The sequence below is a fragment of the Tupaia chinensis genome, unplaced genomic scaffold, assembly GCF_000334495.1.
Source record: "Tupaia chinensis unplaced genomic scaffold, TupChi_1.0 Scaffold000002_1, whole genome shotgun sequence".
Classification (NCBI taxonomy): domain Eukaryota; kingdom Metazoa; phylum Chordata; class Mammalia; order Scandentia; family Tupaiidae; genus Tupaia; species Tupaia belangeri.
In genome coordinates, this window is record NW_006159428.1 from 5,773,815 (window position 1) to 5,800,214 (window position 26,400).

Sequence of the window (26,400 nt, forward strand, 5' to 3'; positions counted from 1 at the left end):
GCACAAAACTGAGGACTTACTGTTATTTGTTGGTTCAGGAAAACCAGCCTTTGGACCACTCCATCCTTTGTTTTCCCCTGTCTGAAAGATCAAATCAATTGTTTAAATCCAGAGAAAGAGGTTAAAAAAAATTGACTAATCAATTAAATACAGTTACTTTTGCAGATGGTTTCCATCTTTGACCCCATGACAATGGCTATAGGAGTAACCGACATGAACAATATCATCTATTCCTTTTCTACACTGGAATCTATTTCTCATGTCTATTCTGTGTTTATCTGCTCATTTAAATTTGTAATTCGAGGCATCAAGAAAGCCCCTTACGCAGTTATACGTATTACACAGAACATGGGCTCTATCTAGGTGACTGAAAAAATAAATAATTCTCAAACCTGCTCTGTGATCTGGTGGATAAGGCAGCTAGAATTCTACATGGCAACTGCATGGTTTGAGTACCAGACTGGTGGCTTAAGAAACATGCTAGGTGAGTGTGTGGGGGTGCCGTAAATCCTGGCAGCAGAAGGGACTACAACATAACCATTCCCCATGGGGGCTGCTATCTCCCCTCCCTCTCTCTAGCAGTCCTTCTCTGGTGAATGAACTTACTGCTAGTAAAAAAAATAAAAACAGAAAAGTATGTGTATAAATATGTGTATATTATATTTAATATTAATATTAAAAGTATAATATTTATATATAATGCTTATATATTTTACATAATGTGAATATGATATAGAAGTAAATAACCTTAATTCAAACCATGAATAATAATAATAATCACAAGTGCTATAGTGACTGAAAGCTTCTTTACCACTCCTGAGGTCAGATGAACAATAGACACGTTACTATGTCCATTCTGAGAAAGTCTTATGGTAAGGATCATCAAATACTGCTAATAACATTACAAAAAATGGAAAACTAAGCCTTAACTTTAAGCAAAACATGTACTATACTGACTCTTGCCAGACATCTGTGTATGGATGGTGTAAAACACAATCTGAAAAAGGTATTTTAAAGTAGCAAGTTTTCAAATCAAATCAGTAAGTGATGTTCTCTTTTTATGGAGCTGGCATTATTGCTAGGAACTAGGCTTTTCAAAAAAGGCTTATTTTCTATTATGATAAGCATTTTATATGTCATCAGATGGATAAATTAATTCCAGATAGAAACACAAAATACAATTCTAGAAATTTTCATTTTTTTTTAAAGTTGTTCTTAATGAGTTCTGCCTTTTTAATTTTTTTTTTTTAGGGAAGGATTTTTTTGTTTTAAATGCTAGAGGGTCTATGTACTCAAGGGAGACAGAGTAGGGGGTCAGAGAAAGCACTTCTCAGTGGGGCATGCTGGGATCCCTTCTCCTCTTTTCTTCATCAGGATTTGGGGCTCACATGCACATATACCTGGTGTGTTTTTCAAGCTGCCAGGGCAGAACTCAAGCCACTACTGCCCATATGAGAACTGGCTCCCTTAACCACTAGCCCACAGGGCCCTTCCTCTTTAATGTTTACAATACATCTTAGGATGACAAGAAAAGGTATGTGGCAGGCAATAAAAGCAAAGAACGAAAATAAAGAACTCAGAGAAATTAGTTGACAGTATGTTAGAAACAATCAGCAATTCCTATGTATCAGGGAGTATCTCTTTTTCCCTTTAGTAACCTCTTTCACCTTTTTAAAAAACAAATTCCTTTCTTCTTCCACATTTACTGTCATGAGAGATTGCTGTTGTAACCTTTGAGGGCAAAACGCTAACACAGGCATTCTTCACAGTACAGAAACGGCTGTGCAATAAAATGAACTGAGCGTAGCAACAGCTAATAGCTCACAATTTAGCCACGTATGGTTGCTAAGTGTGAACACGGATATGGATAGTCTCATTTTCATACTCACAAAAATTTGGTAAAATAAGCAAAATTAACAATTAACTTAAAGGAGAATCATGCTAGGATTAGAGAGGTTCTAGTAATTAGTCTAAGGTCACACAGCTTATATGTAAAGGTGCCCACTGAGGTCTTTCTATCTGAGGGACAGTAACCACTTCATTAGGAAAGAAACAAGCTGAAGGAAAGAATAAATAAAAAGTTACTGATAGAGTGTAAACTGTGCATCTAAAAACAGATAGAAAAACCATGGGAAGAACAAAGTTTGCAACTAATAAGAATTTCAAAAGATACAGCTGGGATGAAAAAAACTACTACGAAGAATAAGATAAACAGCAATTTGACAGAGTAGATACTTCTGAGAGATGAGAGAAATTTAAAAGATCTTGCAAAGCAGCTGAGGTCATTATCACTGGGAAAACCCAGTGAAGAGAAAGAAAGCAGATACATTTTAATTTTTCTTTTTCATTCTTTTCTAAACTTTAATTTTATTCATACCTCCAAAACACAGTATTTGTCTAACTACTGACAACTCAGGTTCTTAGAGATTCATGTTTGAGGAACCATAAAGTGGTTCTATAAAAACCTAAAGGATTTTTGTCTCTCTGAACAAGTAGATTTTCTTGTGTGTATGTGTGTGTGTATGTGTGTGTGTGTGTGCGTGTGAGAGAGAGAGAGAGATTGATTTTTGCTATAATGTATGTTCACTTGCCAGAGAGACAGTAAGCAAGAAATCATCACTACACCGCAATCCCATCTCCTCCATTGTCCCCTCGGGATTCTGGGCACGCACATGCGCCCTGTATGAATTTCAAACTGCTGGGTCTGGGACTCAAAATGCAGTTGGCTACATTGGAGACCAGCAAGGTAACCATTATACCATTTGCTGGTCCTGAATTTTCATTTTTAATGAATGAAATTAGTAAAAATCTGTTTTACTCAATTTACTTATTTCTTCCACCTCTTACCTTGGTTTTGTTAATAATAGACTATAACTTTTTTTATTGCAGATATTTTTCAATTTTTTTACATTTAATCATTGTATATCATCATAGCATACTAAATGACTTTTCCCAGCATGAATATACTGTATATTAGTCCAATCTATATTTACGTGTCTATCTATGCGATGTACACTATATATGTAAATCCAGTTATGTGTTATCTGCTCTCACATATTTTTTGAATTTATTATTTTTAAGCAATAAGGGGAATACTGTTAATAACATGCTTAAAATGTATATTCAAATTGTCTGAAAGCAGAATGATTCCTAATTACCTCCTTTTTATTTATTTTTCTTTTACATTTCCCCACAAACATTTACTTTACATATCAAAAAATTTTGCTCATACTCTATAGTTCTTGACAGCAATAAACTTTCAAAATTTTCAAAAAACTGAATTTTAAAGATAACTTTCAAAATATTTGTTATATTTTTATTTGTGACTCTATAACAAAAGAGACAGTACGGTTTGAAATATTTTTGAGAAAATATTTACATGCTACTACTCGAACTGTTGAGAAGCGAACACTCAGCACACAGTTCACACATGAACCTTCCCAACTCAGTTCTGCCGGTATACCAGGTATTCTGTGATATACCACCTGCTAGCAAAGATCAGTCTCTTTTTCTTCCTTCAAAGTCTTCCACAAGGCAATCCTCTGGTCATGGCTACTCTTTTGCAATCGCTACTGACTACAATGCTGGTCTGGAGAAGTCCAGGTTATTTTATGGTTCGAGTTCTTTCATACAGTTTCTCTAACCTTCTCTGTCAGGCAGAACTGTTTATGGTGTCAGGTAATCTTTCCAAGAACTTCTGTTGGCTTTCTTGAGGTCTACCTTAGTTCCATAGTTTCCTGATCATATCTTCAGATATGACCTTCTAGTCAAATCCCTGGCAATAATAAGTATCTCTAGTTTCTTATGCAAGGCAACAGGTAATATTGAATTTATGCAAATAACTCTTTTGCCACAAAATAAGAATACTCGCAAATATTTTCCAATTCCAGTTGGGTCAGGAAGGGAGAAAATTTTGTTTCGATTTTTTTAAAAATCAAGCAAAAAAAATCTTAATAAATTGCTGAACCTATCAACAGCTCAAAAGAAAGTAAAATCCTTAAATCTGGAAAACAAAGTGTAGTTAAAAAAATTAGTAATGGTTTAGTCAAAGGCCATAAAATTCTATTTCACCAGTTCAGTCTCATATAATTAATCACTCTTCTGTTGAATCTGCAGTGTTACTGTGGTCTGATCTTTCTGTTTAAATCCTGGAAGTTAACATTCTACGTTATTATTGGTATTTCGGTACTTGTTCCTAGCATTTTCTTGGTTGCTCTTTGTTCTCTGTGTGTCTTTAGTTCTCCTGGTAAAGAACTCCTTTCAGAACTGCTTGAAGAACTGGTCTAAATTCTTTCAGGTTTCGTTTTCCTGAGAATTTTTTTTTATCTTTTCTTCCCATATGAAGGATAATCTTGCTGGCATAGTATTCTTCGCTGAAATTGTTTTTCATTTAACACTTTAAATATATTTTCCCATTCTTTCCTTGCTAGTATTGTTTGTAATGAGAGGTCTTATGCTAGCCTAATAGGAAGACCTTTCCAAGTGACCTGACATTTCTCTCTTGCCAATTTTACTGTCTTGTCTTTGTCTCTGGGTTTGGTCAATCTGGCTATGATGTGCCTTGGAGAAGATCTTCTTGGGTTGATTCTATATGGGGTCCTTTATATTTCTTGGGCCTGGGTATGTGAATGCCTCTCTAGGTTTAAAAAGTTTTCTTCCAGGATTTCATGGAATAGATTATCAATGCCTTTATTAGTTTCTTCATCTTCTGGGATACTCATTATCTGGAAGTTTGGGTGCTTATTGGTATCTAGTATTTCTCATATAATGTGCTCATTTGGGGGGGGGTTATTTACTCAGTCTTTTTGGTGATATTTTTCTAGGTCAGAGGTTTTGTCTTCAACATCTGAGATTTAGATGTACTACAGCCTTCATCTCTAATAGCTCTGTTTGATTCTTTTTTATGGTGTGTATTTCTTCTTTCAAATCATGAAAGAACTTCCTCACCTTCCAGAACTCATGGTCTCTTTTCTCTTGCACCTTCTGGAGTTCATTTTCTCTCATCTCTTACATCTTGTTTAGTTTTGTCACTATGAATATTCTAAATTCTTGATTGGACATTTCTACGAGTTTCATTGTACTGTCTGTGGATGATGAGGGTTGTTCTTTGCCCTAGATATTTTCTTGGTAGAGATATTTTCTTGGTTTCTCATATTTCTTGTGCTTCTGCAATGGTTTCTGGTTATCTATTGGATTATACATTTCTTTCTAATTTCTTGGAGTTAATTCTAAGCATTTGAAGGTGTGTGGGAGGAGGTGATCCACAATCTCTCTCCAGTTCTGTTTCCCTGATGTTCACCAAGCAACCTGGGCTTTTGACTTTGAAACTGGATATTACAAAGGCTTTGCTGTTCTAGGGAATAGGTGCACCTTGCTAAACTGCAGGATTTCAACTGAGAGTGTAGTGGTGTGTGGGAAGCGATGAACCACGCTCTCTGCAGCCCAGTACATCTCCTGCAGCTCACTCTGCAGCCTCTCTTCACTGAATTTTAGGCATTTAGTGGTGTATTCACTTTTGGCTAATTGTTTAGAGAAGGTTTATGCAGCTGTAAGATCCTGTGCTCCCCTTTACTGTAAGGTACTTCAGACATAACTTTCTCTTCTCTACTGTGTTTTGCAACATGGGATCTATAGAAAGAGATACTCAGTTCAGATTTATAAAAAGGAGTTTCTTCCTTCAGGCAGCAAGTTCAGTAAAGGTTGAGGATTTCTATGATCCTAAAGTATTCAGATGCTTGGCTACTGTGCATCTAGGCCTGTCTAGACAATCAGTGTGTGGAGGCTGAACAGCAGAGTGAGAAAGTTAGGTTATTGAAATAAAAGAAAAAAAGAAAAAGAAAGCAAAGAGAAAAAGGAAAGAAAAGGGAACCAGCAGTTAGAGTAATGGCTATGTTGCTGGACTCCCATGTAATCGACCGCGGTTCGCGTCCCGGACCAGGTGGCTTTAAAACTCATGTCGGGCGCGTGTGCGTGTGTGCCCAAGATCCCTGAGAGGAGAATGGAGGAGAAGGGATTGCGGCGTGACCATCCCCCCTGGGGGTGATTTCTCGCTTTCTGTCTCTATGTCTCTTTCTGTCTGTCTGGTGAGCGTACGCACCTTACAGTGAAAATCTCTCCAAAAAAAAAAAAAGGAAAGAAAAAAAATTTTAACAGCAAAAAGGCACAAGCACCAGGCAAACACAGCAGGACACCCTCAGACTGAAAGGGTTTCTGAAATTAGCAAGAGAAAGGAGAGGTCAGAGGTGAGAAGTGTTTTAAAATTTTTTTTAAAGGAAAAAAATTAAACAGAGACAGAGATAGAAAGAAGACAGAGGTTACCCTACCTGTCTGAGCTTTTTGGGGGTCTAGAAGATGGGGTCTAGAACAGAGATTCAGTCACGGTGGTCCCTAAACAGGGCAGGACACACCTCTGATTTACATAGCTTCCGTCTGAGCTTTTTGGGGGCCTCTGACTATGACTTTTAACCAGTAGGTAACATGAAAACAGCAATTTAATCTGAGAGATATGTCCAACATTAATGTTCTTACTTTTTTAAGGATCACTGTTTGGAGAGTATGGGGGAGGGGTCAACAGGGACGTGATCAAAGTAATTTCTACCCTGGAAAGGGGAAACCCAGCAGACGCGAAGTACAACTTAGCTCTCAAATCTCACTAGCTGTATTTCTTCTTTCTGTTTTACACCTCTACCACTTCCTTTATTTCTAACATATACTTTAAAAAAATTAGTTCCTTCAATCCCTTTGCTTTCCCCAGTCTACCACAGTATTTCTGTACTGTGTCTTGTTTGTATCCTTATCAAATATTTCCCTTCCACCTGTCAACTCTTCGCCTCTCTGCCTTCTGCAGATCCACCCTGCAAACCCTTACATAAACAGGCCAATCTACCTGCCCTGTTGCTTCTACATCCAACGTTCCAAGGGCTGCAAAACCTCACAAACCAACAGCACTGGAAATTTGTAGCTCCCACCCCCCATCTCTCTCTCTTTAATGTGTTGTCCACAGTGACTGGCTGTTCTGGATACATAAATGGACTGGCCTTTACTAGGATGAGGATACATCCTGCATTGCAGAGGGGTGAAAGACAAACAAAAGTTTGTAGATGCAGATGTATGTCGGTGGGAGGGGGCCTGAGGGAACTCTCAAGTCTGTGTTCTTGGTGAGATACCAGACAGGATCACAGAATGAGAGAAAAGCTGGCTGAGGAGGGCTAAGAGTTTGAGGAAAACATGAGCAGAAAGAAACAGTCACCTCAGGGAGGGGAAGAGTTGGCTGATTAGAAAAAAGCAGATTCCTAGATATTTGAGGGCTCCAGTTATGGTCAGTAATAACACATTTACCATTTCATTACTCCTTTCTTAATTCTTCTCTTTCTACTACTGACCAACATTTTATATTTATTAGATTACATTTCCTGTGTTTAACTTTTCACCTTCAACTGAATTCCAAGCCTACTGATCTCTGATTTCTATCCTAACATTTTTCTTTTCTTTTTTTTTTTTTTCCCAGTTTTTTGCTATAGAGTGGATATGCTCTCCAGAGAAAAAGAGAGAGAAAGGTAGAAAGTGAGAAATCACCCCCTGGGAGGGGTGGGAATGGCCATGTCACAATCTTTTCTCTTCCATTCTCCTCCTGGGACTTTGGGCATGCACGTACTCACAGTATGAGTTTCAAGTCCTGTGACCAGGACTCAGACTGCAGTCAACCATGTAGGAGTCCAGTGCCTTAACTACCACAACACCTGCTGGCCCTTAGAAATGTTCTCTAAAGAGAGGCTAAAACACAGAGGCTTTAGACACTAGGCACAGTTAAGGGTGTATTCATATACTACCTGAAAATAAGGAATGGAGTCCAAGTTTGCAAACTGGAACACAGATCCACTGTCCCCATCTTCCTTTGGCCCTTAAAAGACAGCAGCCAGTCTTTGGACCCCAAAGGATAATGAGGACAATGCAGAGAACAGAATAAAAAAAAGAAACCAAAACTCTTCAGACATACAGGAGAAATACTAAACCCATTAAACAAGAATAGGAAGCTGGGGCTAGCAAGTGGCATGGGGGTTAAGGCACTGGACTCCCACAAGGGTGACCATGGTTTAAATCCCAGACCTGGCAACTGAAGATCATGCCACACATGTGTGCATGCATGCTCAAAATCCTAAGAGGAGAATGAAGGAGAAGGAATTGTAGCATGACAGCACAGTGATTTACCACTTGGCCCACTTTCTGTCTCTACATCTCTCTGGTGAGCATATAGTAAAAACCTAAAAAAAAAAGAGCAAGTGCTCAGAAAATAAAAAATAGCTGAAATAAAATGTTCAAAGAGAGATTGGAGGGCAAGTTAGGGAAATCCAGAAGACAGAGCAAAGGAAAAAAATGGAAAAAGAGAAATAGAAAGAGAGAGAGAGAGAAAGAAAAGAAAGTCATAAGATCATCCATAAGATTAACAGACATCCCTGAGGGACCAACAGTTGGCGTAATGGCTATGTTGCTGGATTCCCATGTAGTTGGCCACATTCAAGTCCTGGACCCAGTGGCTTAAACTCATGCGCGGTGCATCTGCGTGCGTGCCCAAGATCCTGAGAGGAGAATGGAGGAGAAGGGATTGCGGCATGGCCATCCCCACTGAGGGGTGATTTCTCGCTTTCTGTCTCTCTGTCTCTCTCTGTCTTTCTGGTGAGTGCACGTGCCCTATAGCAAAAACCTCTCCAAAACAACAACAAAAAAGATTTATAGATATTCCTGGAAGAAATAATAGCAAAAATAGAAAGAAATTGTCAAAGAAACAATATAAGAAATTTCCCAGTTCTAAAGTATATGAATTCCTGGATTAAAACTCAAATGTCCAACAAAATTTATCAAAGATAAATATACCAAGACAATCACCCATGAAATTTCAGAATCCCCTGGGGGAAAAGAAAGTCAAAAATGTATCAAGAGTGGAGAAAAAGTAAATATTTCATATATAGTTTAAGTATCAGAAGGTCTTAAACTTCAGCAACAATGCTGGGAGATGTTAAGATAATGGTGCAATGGTTTTTGAAACTCTATTGAAAAGTGATTTCCAATTCAGATCTATATCTCAGAAAAAAAAACTATGACTGGGACCAGTAGTTAGCGTAATGGCTATGTTGCTGGATTCCCACATAACTGACCGTGGTTTGAGTCCCAGATCCGGTGGCTTAAACTCACGTGGGGCGCATGTGCATGCGTGCCCAAGATCCCAAGAGGAGAATGGAGGAGAAGGGATTGCAGCGTGGCCATCACCCCTGGGGGGTGATTTCTCGCTGTCTGTCTCTCTGTCTCTCTCTGTCTGGTGAGCGCACGTGCCCTATAGCAAAAACCTCTCCAAAAAAATTTAAAAACTATTACTTAAATGAGTGGAGAACTTGGCCAGCCAGGTTGTATGGTAGTAAGATGGCTGGATCTCACGTAGCCAATTGGGTAGTTCCAGTCCTGAACCCAGTGGCTTAAAAAACATGTCAGGCTCACGTGCATACATGGTCAAAATCCAAGAGGATGGAGGAGAAAGTCCTGCAGAGTGGTCATCCCCTTCAGGGGATGCTTTCTCACTTCTCTCTGGCTCTCTCCAGTAAGCACATGTGCCCTATAGCAAATTTTTAAAAAGAAAATAAATGTGTGGAAGGTGTAAAGATGTCAGACTTGGGGACAGCAGCTGGCATGGTGGTTGAAGGCATTAGACTCCCACATGGCCAACTGCAGTTCAAGTCCTGGACTCAGCAGCTTGCTTTCTCACTTTCCTCTCTCTCTCTCTTTCTCTCTCTCACTCTCTCTCTCCATCCGTCCCTCCCTCCCTCCCTCCCTCCCTGTCTCTCTCTGGTCAAATTAAAAAATAATAATGATAAATGAAGTTAAATAAAATAATTCTTTTTTAAAAAAAGAGGATATTTCAGACTTGTAAGACTTTGCCCAAAACTCACTTCCAATGTATCCTTTATCAGGAAGCCTCTAAAGTATGTGCCCCATCAACACAAAGAAGTAAACCAAGAATAAGGGGAACTACCCAAGAGAACAAGCAATTCAACAAAGGACAGAGACAAAAAGAAGGTTCTGAATAATGGTGAAGAACCAAAAAAGTAGCTCAAGAGCACACTATCCATCAATCAATCCACATGGGAAGAGGAGGATAAAGAGCCCCAAGGGCAGGGTGGTGGTGTGTGGAAGGGGAACAAAAATGACATCATGTGTTTGCCTGGCAGGATGTCTGGTGATACGTTAGAGAGATGTAGAGAAGTGTATGTGCAGAGTGTGTACTACAGGGCTAAATCTTCATTTTCCACAGGAGAAACCCAGGTAATACCTAAAAATGAAAAATCAAAAAAACAGCAATACGAGCTATAGTAAATAATAAAATACATGGTTACCACAAATTCTTTTTTTTTTTTTCGCTATAGGGCGCGTGCGCTCGCCAGACAGACAGAGAGAGACAGAAAGATAGAAAGCGAAAAATCACCCCCCGGGGGGATGGCCATGCCGCAATCCCTTCTCCTCCATTCTCCTCTCGGGATCTTGGGCATGCACGCACACATGCCCGGCGTGAGTTTTAAGCCACTGGGTCCAGGACACGAACTGCGGTCGACTACGTGGGAGTCCAGCGACATAGCCATTACGCTAACTGCTGGTTTCTGACCACAAATTCTTAAGCGGTTGCCTACAGGAAAGAAGAAGCAGATATGGCCAGTGGCAGGGCAGGAAAGTATTGATTTTATTATTATAAATCTTCTACAAATCTTGAGTTTTTAGATCATTAATTATGTATAAATCATGACTTTTTATACACATATGAGTACTACTTTGACAGATGCAATAATCAAGTATAAAAATAATCAAGATACCAGTTATTTTTCACTTATAACAAACACGAAGATATAAGAGGGAATGAAAATCAAAATCCAAGAATAGTATGAGGTAGAATGTCCCACTTTTCCCTAGAATGCAGAAGTGTAAGAATGTCAAAGAGCCAGAAAATTTGAAAATAATTGCAATTTTTCTTAAACCCTTTAGAGACCTGAGATTACAAGACAACAAGTAAAATGAACCTGAGAAAATAGCAAATCTCTCTGGAAGAGACAGGACTCACAAAATGAAAGAGCCTCAGGGGCCAGCAGGTGGCATGGTGGTTAAGGGTGCTAGACTACTACATGGCCAACAGCAGTTCGAGTCCTGGACCTGGCAGCTTGCTTTCTCACTTACTCTCTCTCACTCTATTCTGTCCCTCTCCAGTCCAATTAAAATAAAATAAACAAATAAAGTTAAATAAAATGATTCTTTAAAGAAAAATGAAAGAGCTTTGGCAGAGCAGGGAAGGAAGAGATGGTTGTGATAAATGCAGATAAGAAAAAAGCAGATGAAATGTTAGTAAATTCTTAAAGGCTGAGTAAGAGCTAGCATGGCAGTCTGTGAAAACTAGAAGCTCTAGATAATGGATTTTTTCCACATTCCTCTCCTGGACACTTAGGAGGACAATGGAGGTTATAGCTAGAAAGCAGGGAGAGCCCTACTCTGGATGCTGGCATGTAGCTGGTGAGTGACCCTCAGGGGCAGGCAGGAAATCTTGTCACTTTACTAGATTCTTCTCTAATATGAAGCAAAAGCCTCGATCCAATGGAGAAGGAATAAAAACAAATCCCAACTGCCTTTGGGGTGGAGTCGGGAAATCTTCCTGCCCCAAGAACTCAAAGATTTACTGCATCTGGAGAAGAATTAGAAGCAAAAGCTACTTGCCTGTGGGAGAAAGAGGGAGGTAGGAAATCCACTTGACCCTGTATCAACATAAAGCAGAGGTTCACAAAAGCTGAGGGATGGGCAGGAAACCCCTTTGCGCCCAACACTACCCACAGATCTAAAACAAAGCTTGGCAACCATGGAGGAGGCAGAGCTTTGAGAAAGACCCACTCCTGGGAGTCTGTCTGAATAAATAGGGCTGCAGAAGGAAATGAAGAACTATGACATGGAGACCAGCGGCTAAGGCGCTGACTCCCACATGACCGACCGTGGTTTGAATCCCAGACCCAGAAGCTTGAAACATGCCAGGCACTTGTGCATGTGTGCCCAAAATCTCAGGAGTCCAAGGGAGGAGAAGGGACTGTGGCATGGCCATCCCCACTGAGGGGTGATTACTCGCTTTCTGTCTGTCTCTCTCTGTGTCTCTGGTTAACCCATGGGCCTTATAGTAAAAATCTCTCAAAACAAGCAAAAGGGTGGAAATACACATCCACACCAAAAGAAAGGAAGAGGAGCTAGCCAGTGTTCTGGCCACTGTGAGGAATGCAGCTGTCAAGAAGGACTGAGCACTGCCTACCTGTGCACCATAACACCTTTACAGGAAAAAAAAAAAGAAAGAAAGGTGAAATAAAGACTTCTTTTTAGCAAACAAAAGCTAAAAAGGCTAGAAAACTCACTGCCCACAGACCTGTTAATACAAGTAATATTAAAGGAAATCCTTCAAGCAATATGATACCAGAAAATCTGGCCTTCACAAGTAAATGAAAGATACTGAAAATGGTAAAAATGAAGGGAAAACTAAACATTTTCCTGTGTAGCCAAGTAGTTAAGGGAGTCAGATTCAATATGGACAACTGTGTGGTTTGAATCCTTGCCTGGTGGCTTGAAAAACACCCAGGCATGTATGCATGTATCCAAAATCCCCACAGAATGGAGAAACAGACTGCACTGTCAAGAAGAGTGCTACCTCCCTTTACCTCCCTCTGTCTCTCCATTTCTCTCTGGTTAGCATACACCCTCTCTGGCAATTAAAAAACATGAAAGCAGAAATAAATAAAAATGAAAAGAGAAAAATCAAAGACTCCAAAGCCCATTTGTTCAAAAAGGTTTTTTAAAAAACGATAAACCTCTAGTCTTGAAGCTGAGTGGGGATCCCCCAAAAAGGGTTGGGCCCTCAGTTCCCCCTTCTGTTGAGAAAAAAATAGAAATTCCCTAAACTGCCAGTCAGGAAGAGCTGAACTGAAAGTAAAGTATCTTTCTAACTACTTGGAATGCAAGGCCATTTACCTTTCTTTAACTGCCAGAAGGCACAGAAAGAGAGGTGGAGAGAGGGAGAAGAGAGAAAGCACCCCGGAGTGAGGCACAGTCACATGGCGATCCTTTTCCTCCATTTCTCCTTCACTCCAGGATTTTGAGCAATGCAGACACAGCATATTTATCGAGCCACTGTGATTGGGATTCAAACTGCAGGCGGCCATGTGGGATCTGGCAGCCTACAACAGCACTTAACCACTGCACTAGGTTAGCCTCAGGCCATTTGTTTTTTGTTTTTGTTTTTGCTGTTTTGCAAGAGGACACATGCACTTGCTGGAGAGAGACAGAGAGGAGAAAGAGACGAAATGAGAAAGCACCGTCTATGGGGAGTGGTTATGCTGCAATCCTTTCTACTCCAAGGCTCCCTCTTTTCAGGATTCTGGGCATGCACATAGATCTCAAGCTGAATGGAACAGTAAGAAAGTCCATAGAGTGTTGGCCTGTAGTGCAGTCCGTAAGTGCTATCCATAGAAAGGTCAGTTCCACATGGCCAACCATGATCAAATCCCAGTCCGGAAGCCTTGAAAAATGCTCTGGGTATGTGTGTACACCCACAATCCTGACACAATGGAGAAAAGAAGAAAAAAGGAACGAGATATAACCACGCCCCATTGGGAAGTTCTCTATCTCTTTCTCGCTGATGAATCCACACACAGTACTGGGAATAAAATTTAAATAAAACTAATCCACAAGATTACTTTGCCCTCTTGAACCAATCATGGAACTAATAATGTACCTGGTACCCCGACCCATAATTAGAAAAGCATGCTTGGCACTCCTCTGAAAGACCAGACTTTTTCAGGATTAGCTGCCCACTCCCCTTGTTTTGCACATAGCAATGAAGCTGCGCTTTCCTTCATCATACTCCTGTCTACAGTCTGGTTTATAATGCAGAAGCAAGAACATTTGGTTAAGTTCCTTAATAGCCAGACTAAGCAGGACAAAAAGAAAAAGGAAATAAATTACCAACATCAGGAATGAGAGAAAATATCATTACAAATATACTGCAGCCACTATAAGAATAAGGGAATATAATGAACAATTTCATAATAGAAAATTCGACAACTTAAATGAAACAAGACACATCCTCTCAAAGACTAAAATTACTGGGACCAGCAGTTAGCATAATGGCCATGTCACTGGACTCCCATGTAGTCAACCGGGGTTCGCGTCCCGGACCTGGTGGCCTAAAAAACTCACGCCGGGCACGTGTGCATGCGTGCCCAAGATCCCGAAAGGAGAATGGAGGAGAAGGGATTGTGGTGTGGCCATCCCCCCTGGGGGGTGTTTTCTCACTTTCTGTCTCTCTGTCTGTCTGGTGAGCGCATGCGCCCGAAAGCAAAAAAAACTCTCCAAAAAAAAAAAAAAAGACTCAAATTACCAAAGCACTCTCAAAAAGAAACAAATAACCTGAGTATCCCTGTATTTATTTTTTAAACCTGAATTTATACTCAGAAACTGTTCCCACAGTGACCAGCAGGTAGGGTGGTATTTAAGTGCTAGACTCCCACGTGGCTAACTGTGGTTCAAGTCCTAGACCTGGTGGCCTGCTTTCTTACATTCCCTCTCTCTCTTTCTCTCTGTCTCTCTCTGGTGGGCATTTTAATTTGCTCTGTAGCAAATTAAAAAATAATGATGATGGTAAATAAAATTAAATAAATAATTATTTTAAAAAGAGAGAGGAAAAAAAAAATTGTTCCCACAGAGAAAATTCTAAGCCCAAATGACTTCACTAGAGACTCCTACTGAACAATTAAGGAAGAAATAGTAGCACATGCGTTCAGAAAAAAGAAAACAGGGGATACCTCTCAATTTACTGTAAGAGGCCAGTATTCCCTGATACCAAAGCCAGACAATGATAATATTATAAAAGAAAAACATAGGCCAATATTTCTCATAAAAACAGAGAGAACTGAATAAATCTGAATTTCTTAAAAAGTGGGGGTGTATTAGTGTAAAAGCATAGATTATCTCTGTAAGGGTATTAATTTTATTTATCAGACTCTTATATAATATCCACAGTATTTCAGACACTATTCCAAATGACATACAAATACAAACTCACTGTGGGATATGCCTCTGGGAGGAGAGGCATAATGAATGGGGCTATCAGGGTGAAGTAAGACTAACATTTTTTCACCGTTTACTCTGTACTGTCCAAATTGTAACCATGTACATATCTTACCTATTAAAAAATTTAAATTGCTTTTGCCACATTCACCAGAGATCTTATCAACAAATGAGTAGACTTAGTCCTTTCCTCATTTGATCTCTTTGCAGCACATGACTGCCATTTAGTACTTAGTCATTCTCCACACCTCCTTTTCACCTTTTTCTGTATCCCCCTTGCATATCCTCTGCCACTCAAATCTTATCAATTACACTTTCAAAATGTCTCTGGAGTCCCCTCCTCTCTACTGCCACTGTCTCAGTATCTCTGATCTGAACAACCCTGCTTGCCTCCCACTTGGCTTCCCTGTCTTCTGTCTTTCTCTATGCAAATCCATTCTCCACATTTCTTACACAATTATCTTTTGAGGAACCCAAACCAGATCATTTCATTTTCGTGTTCTAATTTTAAGTTAATGATTCCTTGAGCTCTTTTTTCTTTTTTAAAAAAATATTTATTATTATTATTATTTTAATTTGCTGTGGGACACATACACTCACCAGAGAGAGAGGGAAAGTGAGAAATCAAGTCACCAGGTCCTGTATTGAACTGAGGTTGGCCAAGTGGGAGTCCAACACCTCAACCACCACGCCACCTTCCTTAAGCTCTTTATTTTGAAGAAAAAAAAAAAATAAATAAGACAGCTATTCCTGACTTCCCAAGTTCACTCTCATGGTCTCTAGGTTCCAGGATACCTTTTGTTAACATGATCAAAGCTTCCTCAGTTTCAAGTCTTAACAGTCAGTTTCTTGAGTACAGAGATCAAGTTTCTAGCATGCTGTTATCTTCAGTTATAAGTGTCTGGCATTTTGTGGATGTGATGGTTAACTTTATGTGTCAACTTCTCTGGACCACAATGCCCAGATATTTGGACCAATAAGTGTTTCGGTGGGGGTGATTTTGGGTGAGATTTACATTTTTTTCAAATTATTTACTTTATTTTGTTTATTATTATTACTATTCAATTTGACCAGAGAGAGAAAGATTGAGAGAGAGAGGGAGAGTGATAGTAAGAAAGCAAGCCACTGGGTCCAGGACTTGAACTGTGATTGGCCATGTGGGAAACCAGTGTCTTAATCACCACACCACTTGCTGGCCCCAAGATTTACATTTAAATTGGTGGACTTTGAGTAAACAGGCTGCTCTCTAAAATGTGGGTGGGCCTCATTCAATCAGTGGATGACTGGCCTGCATACATTAAAAAGCTGACCTAAGGAAAAGGGATCTCATCAGCAAACTGATGGACTGGAGTGGGAACCCCCTCCTGGGTCTCCAGTCTGCCAGCTTCTCCCGACAGATTTTTGACTAGCCAGCCTGCACATCTGCATGGGTCCATTTCCTAAAGTAAATCTGCATGTGCGAGCACGTGTTGTGTATGAATGTGTGCATACATGACCTACTGGTTCTGTCTCACTGAGAACCCTAATACAGTGGGCATGCAAAAAATGATTTTCAGATTAATGAAATCAATATTTTTTTAGTTCTCTTTTGCTTTCATTTAACTTACAAATAAATATCTGTGAGATTTACTTTGACATATTTTTATAAATCACTCACCAGTTTTAAGTCAATATAAATGTGTTAAGTTAAAACAACATATACACAATATAAGAACTACAGAAACTGGAGCACATGTTAGGTTTCAAGTTACAAACACTTTTAAAAGAAGAAAAAGCATTGACTCTCCAGGTTATCAAAACAGAGTCAATCTCTAGCAATACCATACAGACAAATAATATTTTTTAATCATTGACATAAAATTGCCTATATAATTACAGCTGCCTGAAAAAGGAAAGTACAACTAAATGTTTTTCAGCAGGTGATGTTGCTTCTTATTCTAAATTTCAGAACTGTGTTCCTACAGAAACCAAAAATATCTCTGAAACGGATCCTTACATGAAAAAATGGCCTGGTCAAAAGTGTATTACTTTTGGGGAACCAGCAGTTAGCGTAATGGCTATGTCTCTGGACTCTCACATAGTCGACCGCGATTCGGTCCCGGACCCAATGGCTTAAAACTCACGCCGGGCACATGTGCATGCATGCCCAAGATCCCAAGAGGAGAATGGAGAAGGGATTGCGGCGTGACCATCCCCCCTGGGGGGTGATTTCTCGCTTTCTGTCTCTATGTCTCTCTCTGTCTGTCTGGTGAACGCACGCACCTTATAGCGAAAATCTCTCCAAAAAAAAAAGTGTATTACTTTTGATAAAAATCACTATTAAGTGTGTTTTGTGAATTTTTATATAACTAAAATGTTCAATAGAAATAGTTTCTACATATACATAGATAACAAAACAATCATATAATACAGAATGAAACTAAGCCAGCTCCTGCCAAGTTATCGGCCAAGCCCTGAATTCAGGGTTCTCTGCTTCTCCTGCAACAGAGGTAGGTGTTAATGATGTCATTAACTGCTCCAGAAGAAATAGGGGACCATGAACACAGATCCTGGCAGAAAATAAACACCCTCTGAGTTTACCTTTGAATTTAATGTAAATAGAAAAATTAGTTTATAGAGTGTCTGTCCAATATAGTTCCTGTCCTAAAGGGAGAAGTTAGAAATTTTATTTCCAGTGTTTTCAGCTGTGTTCCAAAAATAAAGGCTAAAAACCAGTTTTAAAAAGACATAAATTACTACTATATGTCTATACGGCAAAAACAACCAGTCAATGAGTCTGAAGACATTAGATTGGTATTCTAGAGAATATGTATGACCCTACAAAACAATTTTTAGTATTTGCTATTCTTAAGATTATAATTACTTAATATTTGATCTTACCCATTAAGGACCTTGTTCGTTTATTTTTAAAAAATATAGAGTACTGCCTCAGAAAAGTTAAGACTGATGTCTACTTTAACAGCAGTTAATATCAGAACCTGTGAACCACTTGATATTCTGACAAAAAGGACACAGACATGCGCACTTAATTCTCACCTTGTCAAGTTGATCTTGAAGACTGGTAGATGCTTTATAACCAAGCTGTAACAGCATCGCTTCTGCAGCATTTTTTTTGGCTATCTTTTTATTAGGTCCTGTTCCTGTAGCCACTTCATTGCCTACTTTAACCTAATAAAATTAAAGAAAGAAATTATTGACAGTTGTTTTGATAAAGAAGAACTCCTAACATCATAAAGTCATGTATTCTCTCTCCAAAATTCAAAAATATGAGGTTTGATCCAAAATAAAAGTGGGGACCAGGAGGTGTCAGTTGGGGCACATGGCCAACTTCATGGTTTGAGTCCCAAACCCAGAGGTCTAAAAATATGACAAGAGCATGTGCAAACATGTCCAAAATCCCGAGAGGAAAATGCAGGAGAAAGATTGCAGTTGGCCATTCCCCTGAGGGTGGGAGGGTGACTTCTTACTTTACTTCCTCTCTTGTCTTTTTCTGGAACATATACACCAAAAGGAAAAAAACTAAAATAAATAAGTAAATAAATAAAAAAGCAGCAAATAAGATCAGATCCAATTTATATAATGTATATAATTAAAAATACACATGTAGAATACACATGAGAATATGGTCTTCAAAATGTCAATGGGAGAGGTACCTCAGGATGGTCGACTATAAAAGGATTTTTACTTCCTAACACATTTATCTACCTTTAGATTCTTGTTTATTTATTTTGCTGCGGGGTATAAAACTTGCCTGTACCACTCTTTAGCTGTATGAACTGATGGAAATTATTTAACATCTCTAAACCTCATGTTCTTCATCAGAAAAGCAGAGATAGCAATTACCTTACAGTGTTGCCTTGAAAACTAAGGTATGTAAACCATAGTGTTTAATCAACCATAACTACTCAATAAACTGTAGCATTTATCATTAAAGCTATTCCACAGTTATCGTTTAAGAGTAATTTACAGGGGTTGGCAGGTAGCGTGGTGGTTAAAGGTACTGGATTTCCACATGTCCGACCCCTGTTCAAGTCCTGGACCTATGGGCTTGCTTTCTCCCTTTTCCTTTCTCTCTATCTTTCTCTCTCTCGTCAAATAAAATAATAATAATAATAATAATAATAATAAATAGAATTAAATAAATAATTCTTTTTAAAAAAGAGCTATTTACAAATGCATCTGTGTGTGTATGTGTGTGTATCTATACATCAGCTGGGTCAACATTGTAGCATGGTTGTTAAGTGCTGTTCATAGGAGGCTGGATACCACAAGGCCAACTAGGGTTTGAGTTCCAGGCCAGCTGCTTGAAAAAATATCCCAGGGGAGCATGCATGTGACCAGGAACCAGACAGGGCAGGGATTGGAGGGGAAGGACTGTGGCACAGGCAAGCCCCATTGGAGGGTACTTTCTCTTTCTCTCTCACTTGAGCCTGTGCCTTCCAGGATAAATAAGTGCATGTATATTTTGTGTGCTAAGAGATAATACAAATATAAAAAGGCCAGAATTACAAGGAGAAATTTATCAGAGAAATAGAAAATATAAACTATAGTGAGATTTGTTTTTACACACTGGTCTCAGTAAGTGATTAAAGAAGCAAACAAATAGTTAAGCATGACTATGGAAATTAAACAATGTACTTACAAATACTCTATGGACAAAAGAAGAGATTTCAAAGGAAATTAGAAAATATTTTAAATATTTTAAGATATTTAAAAAGAGATAAATTGGGAGGTATACAGCCCCCCAAAAAAATGGAGAAATGGAGGATAAGAGATTGCAGCATGACCATGCTCCATTTGGGTGGTATGGTCTTCTCTCTCCATCTGTCTTTCTCCAGTGAGCGTACATGCCCTTTGACAATTAAAAAAAAAAAAAAAAAAGAAAGCTATCAGCAAAGTAGGAGGACATTCCTTAATATGACAAAGGGGATATTACAAAATACTACAGCAAACCTCAGTAAACACTATACATAAGGTCTGAAATTATACATAATGAAACTGTGAGATTAGAAACAAGATGGATAAGGAGCCAGCAGGTGGTGTGTTGGTTAAGGATGCTGGACTCCCACATGGCCGACCACAGTTCGAGTCCTAGACCTGGCAGCTTGCTTTCTCACTTTCTCTCTCTCTCTCTCCCACCTCTTCCCTGATCAAATTAAAAATAAATACGATGCAATAATTCTTTAAAAAATAATAATTAAAAAAATTTTAAAAAGAAAAAGCAAGACAGGTATGCACTCTTTAATTCTAGTATTAATATTTTATTACAAATCCTAGACAGAGTAATAAGACACAAAAAAGAAAAGGCATAAGAATCAGAAGGGGGAAAAATTGTCATAATTTATGGACATATAACAAGCTCTTTGTATAAAAGGTCAGTATAGGGGCCGGCATAAGGTATGATGGTTAAGGGCACTGGACTCCCACCTGGCTGACGCAGTTCGAATCCTGGACCTGGCAGCTTATTTTCTCACTTTATCTCTCTCTTGTCAAATGAAAATAAGTAAGTAAAGAAAATAATTCTTAATAAATAAATAAAGGTCAGTATACAAAAAGCAATTATGAGGCCAACAGATGGTGTAGTGATTTCGCTGCTGGACTCCCACATAGTCAAACCATGTTTCAAGTCCTGGACCTAACAGCTTAAAACTCACACCAGGCACAAGTGAGTGCATGCCCAAAATCCTCAGAGGAAAATGGAGAAGGGATTGGGTGTGGCCATCTCCCCTGGGGGGTGATTTCTCACTTCTTTCTCTCTGTCTCCCTCTGTCTTTCTGGCGAGCACACACATCCTATAGCAAAAATCTCTTAAAAAAAAAAAGGCAATTATATTTCTGTTTTCCATCAGTATTCAAGCAGGAAATGAAAACTGTCAAAAGATACTATTTACATTAAATGAAAATCAAATCCTTATGATGTGCAAGGGCTCTACATAGAAAACGATAAGCATTATTGAGAAAAATTAAGAAAACCTAACAAAAAACTCAATATACTATATTCACTCATATTGAAAACAACAATATTATGATATCAGTTATCTTCAAACTGACCTTCAGTTAATTCGATCAAAACCCCCACATATCTTTATACAGGCACTTCTCACTTAACCAGATTCTGCTCCAATTAAACTGTTAATCAAATTGACTGAACTTAAAGGTGGATGTCTTGTGGTGTGTCGCAGCACCACAAGGTGTATGCTTTTCAATGCCTATCATGTGATAACACATTAGAATAACGTAATTCTATCCATACAAAATGCATACATTAGATAAGCACCAGAAAGCAACAAGACATACCACAACACTATAATACAAATCTGGTGTAATACTTTTATTTATTCTGAATACTACTATGGTGAACAATTAAGTACAAATTTATAAATGAAATAGGTAGTCTTGCGAGACTGAGAACACTTAATGTAGTGAATACTAACCAACTTCAGGAACGAGACAAAGACTGAGAAAGAAGATTCTGGAGACTCCTACAGACTAAGAAAAGGGATTCCTCCTGCTGGAGAGCTGGTTTTACGTCCTCGCAGTCTTTAAACAGATAGGTTATTAAGTGAGGAGGAGTGGCTGTAAAACTTGACAACCTGATTCCAAAATTTACACGGAAATGCCAAGTGTCAAGGATGGCCAAGATCCTTTTGAAGAAGAACAAGGTGAGAACACTTATTCAACTGGATGTATAGTCTTATTACAAAGTTAACATAAAGGAAAAGACAAATGTGACTGAATTAAAATTAGTAATGTCTGCTTCACAGAAAGCACTATTAACAAAAGAGAAAAAAGTAAAATCATGAGACAAGAAGCTATTAATATAGCCATATAAATGCAAAGGGCTCGTATCCAGAATGTATTATGAATTCCTATAAATCATTTTGTTTTTATTTTATGCCAGAGCACAGATGCCAGAGAGACAGAGAGAGGGGAAGAGAGAGAAAGAATCTCTGAAAGAAGTGAGGCCATGGCCCTTCTCCTCCTCCATTTCTCCATCCTGTGGGGATTTGGAGCACACACAAGCACCCAATGTGTTTTTCAAACTTCTGGTCCTAGACTTGAACCATGCAGTCAGTCATGTAGGATCTAGCTCCATTAACCACTGTGCCACTGAATAGCCCAAGAAATAATGTTTGGGTTTTTTTTTTAAGAATTATTTTATTTAACATTATTATTATTATTTAAATATTTCCAGAGAGAGAGAGAGAGAGAAAGCAAGCCTCCAGGTCTGGGACTCAAACCATGGTTGGCCATGTGGGAGTCCAACACCCTTAAACACCACACCACCTGCCAGACCTAATAAATGTTTTTTTAAAAAGCCAGTAGAGGGTCAGCAGGTAGTATAAAGGTTAAGGTGGCTAGTTCCCACATACCCAACTATGTGGCTCAAGTCCTGGAACTAGCAGCTTGAAAAACACAGCAGGTGCCTGTGTGTGCATTCCCAAAATTCTGAGAGGAGAAATAGAGAAGAGATTGTGACATGGCTATGCCCCCCAGGGTGGGGTGTTTTCTCACTTTCTCTCTCCCCACCTTGCTCTCACTCTCTCTCTGGTGAGTACATGCACCCTACAACAAACTTCGGGGGAAAAAAAAAAAGAAAGAAAAAAAAAAAAAGCCAGTAGATAAATGAGCCAGAGAGCTGAACAGGGAATCCATATCTGAAAAGTTGGACTGTTTTACCAGATGTCACTATATTTTGTTTAAAAAAAAATTAGAAAATTTCAATAGCTTCATGCTACTTTAATAACATTTCACTGGGTACTAGCCGTTAACAGATACACAATACACCAAAATCCACTCTTCAAATATATGTGGGTACTACAAAAAGTTTATGGAAAATGGAATTAATGTATGAATTTGTTACAAAAGAAGCTTGAATTCTACACACAGTTTTATCATAATATATTTTTTCCATAAATCTTTCTGAAGACCTCTCATATAGTATGCTACTTCTAGCCATACTTCTCTTCTTTGGTTCTTCTGTAAAATCGTAGCTGGCTGTTTCACCCATCTCACAACATACAGACTCACATCTTGTATCCACTATCTAGCATTACTACTTACCATGTATCCTTTTTAAAAAAACAGAACTATTTATTTAATGTTATTTACCAGTATTTTTTTTTTTTTTTGAGAGGTTTTTGCTATAGGGCGCATGCGCTCACCAGAAAGACAGAGAGAGACAGAAAGCGAGAAATCACTCCCCAGGGGGGATGGCCACGCTGCAATCCCTTCTCCTTCATTCTCCTCTCGGGATCTTGGGCACGCATGCACACACACCTAGCGTGAGTTTAAGCCACCAGGTCTAGGACTCAAACCACAGTTGACTACATGGGAGTCCAGTGACATAGCCATTACCCTAACTGCTGGTCCCCCAGTATTTTTTAAATTTGCTATAGAGCACTTGTGCTCATCAGAGAGAGACAGAGATGGGGGTAGGATGGAAAGTGAGAAAGCAAGCTGCCAGTTCCAGGAATCAAACCACTGTCTGCTATCTAGGAGTCCAGCACCTTAACCATCACACCTCCTCCTAGTCCCATCATTTATTCTTATGCCCTTATTTAGGGTTTCATTTACGTTACTATGCTTTAGGGATACATAACACAATGATAATCAAATCCAAACTTAAACATAATAATGTGCAAATGATACAACAAAGAAATTGTATTCTTTTTTCTTTTTAAAAATTATTTTATTTTAATTTACATTCATCTTTACAGAGTACAACATTGCTTTTTCCAGCATGAACATGATGTATATCAGTCAAGATGAAGACATTACTATATATATTATCATCGGCAAATAGCTTTTCTTTTTTTTTTGTCAATTCAACATACTTTTTTTCCTTTCCCTGTTCCCCTCCCTCCCTCCCTTCATTACTCTCCCCCATATTACCCCTATCTTCACTTTCTCTAATATCTACCGCTGTCTTCCCAGCTTCTATACCTTACAAACTTTCTATTTCTGTTCCAGCACACAGACAATCGATTTATTTTTTTTCCTTTTTCCCCCCACATTTTATTGATTCACAAAATTTAAGTAATCTAACTACTTTCAATAGTAAAGTCTGCTGAAACATACATATCTATGAATACATGTCTGACTTAAGGCATGAATGTAGAATGAATACACTATAAGGTAGCACCTAGCTGATGGTATATAGTATACTATGGTCATTAATTATGTATTTTTACTGTATTTTTTTCATTTTAAAAAAATATTTATTTTATTTTTTATTTATTCTTTCATTTATTTTTTAATGTGACCAGAGAGAGACAGAGGGTGAGAGTGAGAGAGAGAGGAAGTGAGAAAGCAAGCCACCAGATTCAGGACTCGAACCCTGGTTGGCCATGTGGGAGTGTCCAGCGCCTTAACCACCATGCTACCTGCTGGTCCCTATATTTTTTAATTTCAAGAAAAGCAGATTTAACTTTAATAAATCAAAGAAATGCTAAGGAAATATGCTTAAAACTTAAAGCCACGAAACAGCTTGGGATTCTATTCAAATAGTGAGTGCATGAACCTATCGGCAACTCAAGACAAGACAAAAATCCTTAAAATCAGAAAACAAAGCCTAGAAAAAAAAAATCAACAATATTTTAACGGAATTTGTAAACACAGACTAAATGACATAGTTCTTAGAAGCATATGAAAAACTGAATATATATCCATTACAGAATCTCTGTAACTATACAAACAATATATTTGAATTTTGTGAAATGTTTTTGAAACATTTCATTGCTTTTAATTTTTTTCTAAAATTCATTTATTTATCTCTTCCACGTGAGAGAAAAAGAGAGAGAGAGGCATCCCCAAGAGGATCCTGATGGTGTGGTCTACCCTGTTTCAGTAGGCATGAATCACAAATTTCATTTATATATTTTTTAACAACCCAGAGTTCCAGGGGTTGGCGGGTGGCGTGGTGGTTAAAGGTGTTGGGCTCCCACATGGCCAACCATATCTTGCATCCTAGACCTGGCAGCTTGCTCTCTTTCTCACTCACTCTGTCTTTCTGGTCAAATTTTTAAAAATAATGATAATAAAAAAATTCTTTAAAAATAACAGAGTTCTAATCACAGGTATAAAATTTACTATATTTAATATAGTATAGTCATTTTCTATTTGAAAAATTGAAATGTCCCTCTCTAAAAAAAAAAATATATATGAAAAACTTCATGAAATCTGCTTTTGAACTATCCAAATACTGTCATTAGAGATTTCTTTATCTGGCAATCAACACAAGTAATTGTACCCATTTTATAACATATAAACTTACTCTTATTTTTGGTGATACATAAAAATGAGCATATTATTTCTAGATATTTTGCTGCCATATTCAATTATAACAAATGATTACATTGCTTAAATAGTTTATACAAAAACCTTTACTTTGATAAAGTTGCTGCAATGCTATAATGAATCCATTGGGGCTTTCAGAAGGGGAAAAAAACCAATATGAATTCAGTGTGAAAGCATTTAAAAGCACAGCCAAATGTCCCCGCTTGACTAGAATGTTTATGAATACCCATAAAATGGAAGCTGGCGTAAGATACTCTAAATTCCTCTTACAGAAGGGGGACTCAATATACTCCATAGCAAAAGGAATTGTTTAATACAGCCAAAGCCAGTTTATGTTCCTAATGTACATCTTAAAATATAGGTGATTTTCTTTCTTCAAGTTTTGAATTCTAAGAATACTTTCTAGAATTCTTCAAAACTAAGATTTAAGAGGAAAAATGGTGAATGTATGCTAGCAAGTAAAAAATACTACAATACCACTATTCAGGTACCTAAAGACATCTAGACAATCGTATGTTTATTACCCACAGGAGAATTCTTCCTCTTGGGTAACTGGGTGTCCTGCAATGGTTTATCTGTGACTACATGGCGAGTTTACATTTCCAACAAAAGTAGAACACGCTAGCCCTCAATTATGCAGGCAGGCATCAAACATACATCAAATGATTATTAAGATCCTACTCTTGGGGCTGGCCGGTGGCGTGATGGTTAAGGGTGCTGGACTCCCACATGGCCAACCATGGTTTGAGTCCTGAACCTGGTGACTTGCTTTCTCACTTTCTCTGTCTCTGTCCACCTCTCTCTGTCTCTCTCTGTCCCTTTCTGGTCAAATTAAAGTAAATAAATAAAGTTAAATAATTCTTAAAAAAGAAACCCTACTCTTCACAAACCACTATATTGGATACTGTGAGTTAAGGAAATACGGAGATCACTAATTAGGAGAGACAGTAAAGTTCAGCTACATACGAAAAGCTAA

The 26,400-nt window shown here is 38.4% G+C and overlaps 1 protein-coding gene across 4 annotated transcripts in view; it reads right to left on the minus strand.

The window, feature by feature from the left end:
- STAU2 (staufen double-stranded RNA binding protein 2) overlaps positions 1-26,400 on the minus strand; it is a 375,847-nt gene that overhangs the window by 191,481 nt on the left and 157,966 nt on the right. For all 4 annotated transcript variants that reach the window (XM_014589776.2, XM_014589796.2, XM_014589754.2 and 1 more), the window contains 2 exons: positions 18,163-18,294; positions 21-81 (listed from right to left, as the gene is read on the minus strand). In XM_014589776.2, coding sequence (XP_014445262.1) covers positions 21-81; positions 18,163-18,294 — 193 coding nt within the window. The remainder of the gene's footprint in view (positions 1-20; positions 82-18,162; positions 18,295-26,400) is intronic.